The 2555-nt window shown below is 62.4% G+C and overlaps 1 protein-coding gene across 2 annotated transcripts in view; it reads right to left on the bottom strand.

Moving 5' to 3' along the window:
* Positions 1-6: 6 nt before the first annotated feature.
* The window catches only part of MRPL12 (mitochondrial ribosomal protein L12), a 2726-nt gene continuing 177 nt past the window's right edge, over positions 7-2555 (bottom strand). The window contains exons 2-5 of one of the 2 annotated variants that reach the window (XM_005883640.2): positions 1858-2051; positions 1589-1672; positions 262-399; positions 7-190 (exon numbers count right to left, since the gene is read on the bottom strand). In XM_005883640.2, the coding sequence (XP_005883702.1) occupies positions 74-190; positions 262-399; positions 1589-1672; positions 1858-2051 (533 nt within the window). In that variant the 3' untranslated portion in view covers positions 7-73. Of the gene's footprint in view, positions 191-261; positions 400-1588; positions 1673-1857; positions 2068-2555 lie in introns of both variants that reach the window. The other variant, XM_014531266.1, reaches the window with a different exon arrangement.

Raw genomic sequence — 2555 nt, 5'->3', positions numbered from 1 at the left:
GAGCCTGGGTGCTGGGCGGGGCGGCCTGGCCTCTCCGGGTCCCAGGGACCCCTGTCCACAGTTCTCGGGGAGCCTACTCCAGGACCACGGTGCCGCCCACCGCCTCCAGCGCCGCCTTGATCTTCTCCGCCTCGGCCTTGGCGACATTGGCTTTGATTTCCTGGGGCAGCGACTCCACCAGCTTCTTCGCCTGCCGAGAGCCAAGTCAGACGCCGCCCGGGCTCCTGCACCCAGGCTGCCCGCAGGGGTGGCCACACTCACCTGCACAAGGTTGATGCCCTGGACATAGTTCTTGATCTCCTTGATCAGCTTCACTTTGTCCACCGGCTTCGCCTCGGTCAGGCGGACGGTGAAGTGTGTCTGCTCCTTTTGCTTGGGGATGTCTTCTTCCTCCACCGCCTGGGGAGGGAGGGGGCTGGGTGAGGGAGGACGAGGGGAGCGGGCACCTTTGCTCCTGGGCTGCGGGTCCCCGCGATTCTGGCAGGAGAGACGCCCGGCCGAGCCGCCCCTCCCACTCGGCGCCTCCCCCACCTCGTCCACTCCTCGGTCAGACTGGGTTCCACCGCCCAGAACCCTTCCCAGCTCTCCAGAGGCTGTGATGACTGCCTCCCTCCCGGCCCCCAAAACTCATCCTTTTAAAACTGTAACTTGTGAGACAGGGAAGAGCAACCCCAGAAGTGCTTTGTGGGTGAAATGACAGCCCCGGCCAAGCCAGAGCCGTGTCCCAGCACCAGTGACACCAGCGCAGCCCCCGCCTTCGCCAGGCGGCCGGCGGGGGTGGCGGAGCTCCTGAGGTGGGAAGAGTTGGGGTCGGAGTCAAGGCCAATGCCCTCTGCTGTGCAAACGGCGCCAGGCTACTGTGCTGTCAGAGAGGGGTGTGCAGGGCCCCCGGAGAGAGGACAGGCCGGAAACCTGCCTTCAGCTTCAGGGAAGGAGACACACATGTGGCAAAACCTCAGTTATTTCTAAGGCTGGTGAGGGCGTGATTATTTCTACTTGTGGGTAACTGGAGATTTTAAAAAATAACAAATGTTGAAAACCACACACACGTACACAAAAGCAACAACAAAACCCCGCAAATTAGTGTGCGGCTTCAAGTCTGCTGGTTTCCTCGCAGACCCCCAAGCCCGTGGAGCTGCCCCCACCTCCCCGCTGCTCTCCAGCCCTGGACACGCTCATGGCCCGCGTGCCCGGGAATGCCTTGCCGTCTCCCTCAACTCCCCAGTCTCCTCTCCTTTGACCTGTCACCCTCCCCTTCTCCCCCCCCCCCCCGCCCCCTCCCGCAGAACTTAGCAAGTCCTGCTATTCCACACAACCTCTTCCTGTCCTTTCCCTTCCATCGGCTCATTGTTTCCCTCCCCTGGAAAGACAGTCCCCACTGGACACAGGTCCCCAGTGGGCAGGGCCCTGCCCGTCCTCGGCCCCAGGGAGGCTGACCAGAGCCTCAGCTGGAAGCACACAGATGTGCGGGGGGTGTTGACTGGCGCGGGACAGAGATGAGGGGCAAAGAGAGAATTCAGGACGCGAGGGAAGCTGGGACCTGGGCACCAGAGAAACGGGTCTCTGCGGAGGCCAGCGCCTGGCTCACCTCGGGGGCTGCGGCGGCAGGGGCAGCAGCGGGCATCGCGCCCCCCATGGGCATGAGCCCCACCTCCTGGATCTTGAGCGTTTTCTGCAGGGACAGAGGAGACAGTCTCAGAAGCTGGCGGTCACACCCACACACGTGCAGGGACGAGCCCGGCACATCCCTGCACCCGGGGAGCACACTTTCCACAACTGACCAGTCCCTCCCCCCCAAATACACCAGGAGCAGGACACAAGCCCCGGACCCCACTGCCCAGGCCCGGCCGGCGATACCTTCAGGAGCTCATTGAGGTCCGAGATCTCCAGGAGCGTGAGGCTGGCAATGTCCTGGACCAGCTGCTGGATCTTGGGGGGGTACTCCTTGGGGGCGTTATCTAGGGGTGCACCGGCGAGGGCCTCTCCCCTCCGATGGCTGCTGCATCGCATCAGCCGCACGGTGCTGATGCGCGGCACCTGTTGCCTAGACCCCATGCAAACAGAGCGGTCAGCCGGCACCGGTGGGTGACGGGCAGTCCAGGCAGGTGGGTGCCACGAGCTCAGGTCTAGCCCCTTGGTACCAACCCAGGGTTCTCAGCCTCCAGGCTCCACGTCGAGAGCAAGGGGGTTTCCCCGCTACTTTATATTTTATACTCTTCACAAGCCTTAGAAACCCACGTTATTTATTATTATTTATTATTATTATTATTGCAGGATGTTGCCCTTAACAACTTCCTGGTTTGAATGAACCGTAGCAGCTCACGGGGTAATGCAATCACGTAAATGCACTTTGCTGCACAAAGCCTTTCAGAACCCGGAGCGCCGGATGCACTGGTGGGGGGCCTACACGTCACTGGGCTGCGGGGGAAACTGAGGCCCGGGCAAAGGCGGGAACCCGTCTCGTGATCTGAGGCCACCCCGGCACTCTCCGCGACCCTAACGGGGCGCGGGGGGTCTCCACGTCCCGCTTCCCCTTTGGGAACCGCCGGGCTTGG

Source organism: Myotis brandtii, unplaced genomic scaffold, assembly GCF_000412655.1.
Source record: "Myotis brandtii unplaced genomic scaffold, ASM41265v1 scaffold797, whole genome shotgun sequence".
In the NCBI taxonomy this organism is placed as follows: domain Eukaryota; kingdom Metazoa; phylum Chordata; class Mammalia; order Chiroptera; family Vespertilionidae; genus Myotis; species Myotis brandtii.
Note: the sequence above shows the minus strand (reverse complement) of the source record. Positions and strands in the feature narration are given on the sequence as shown.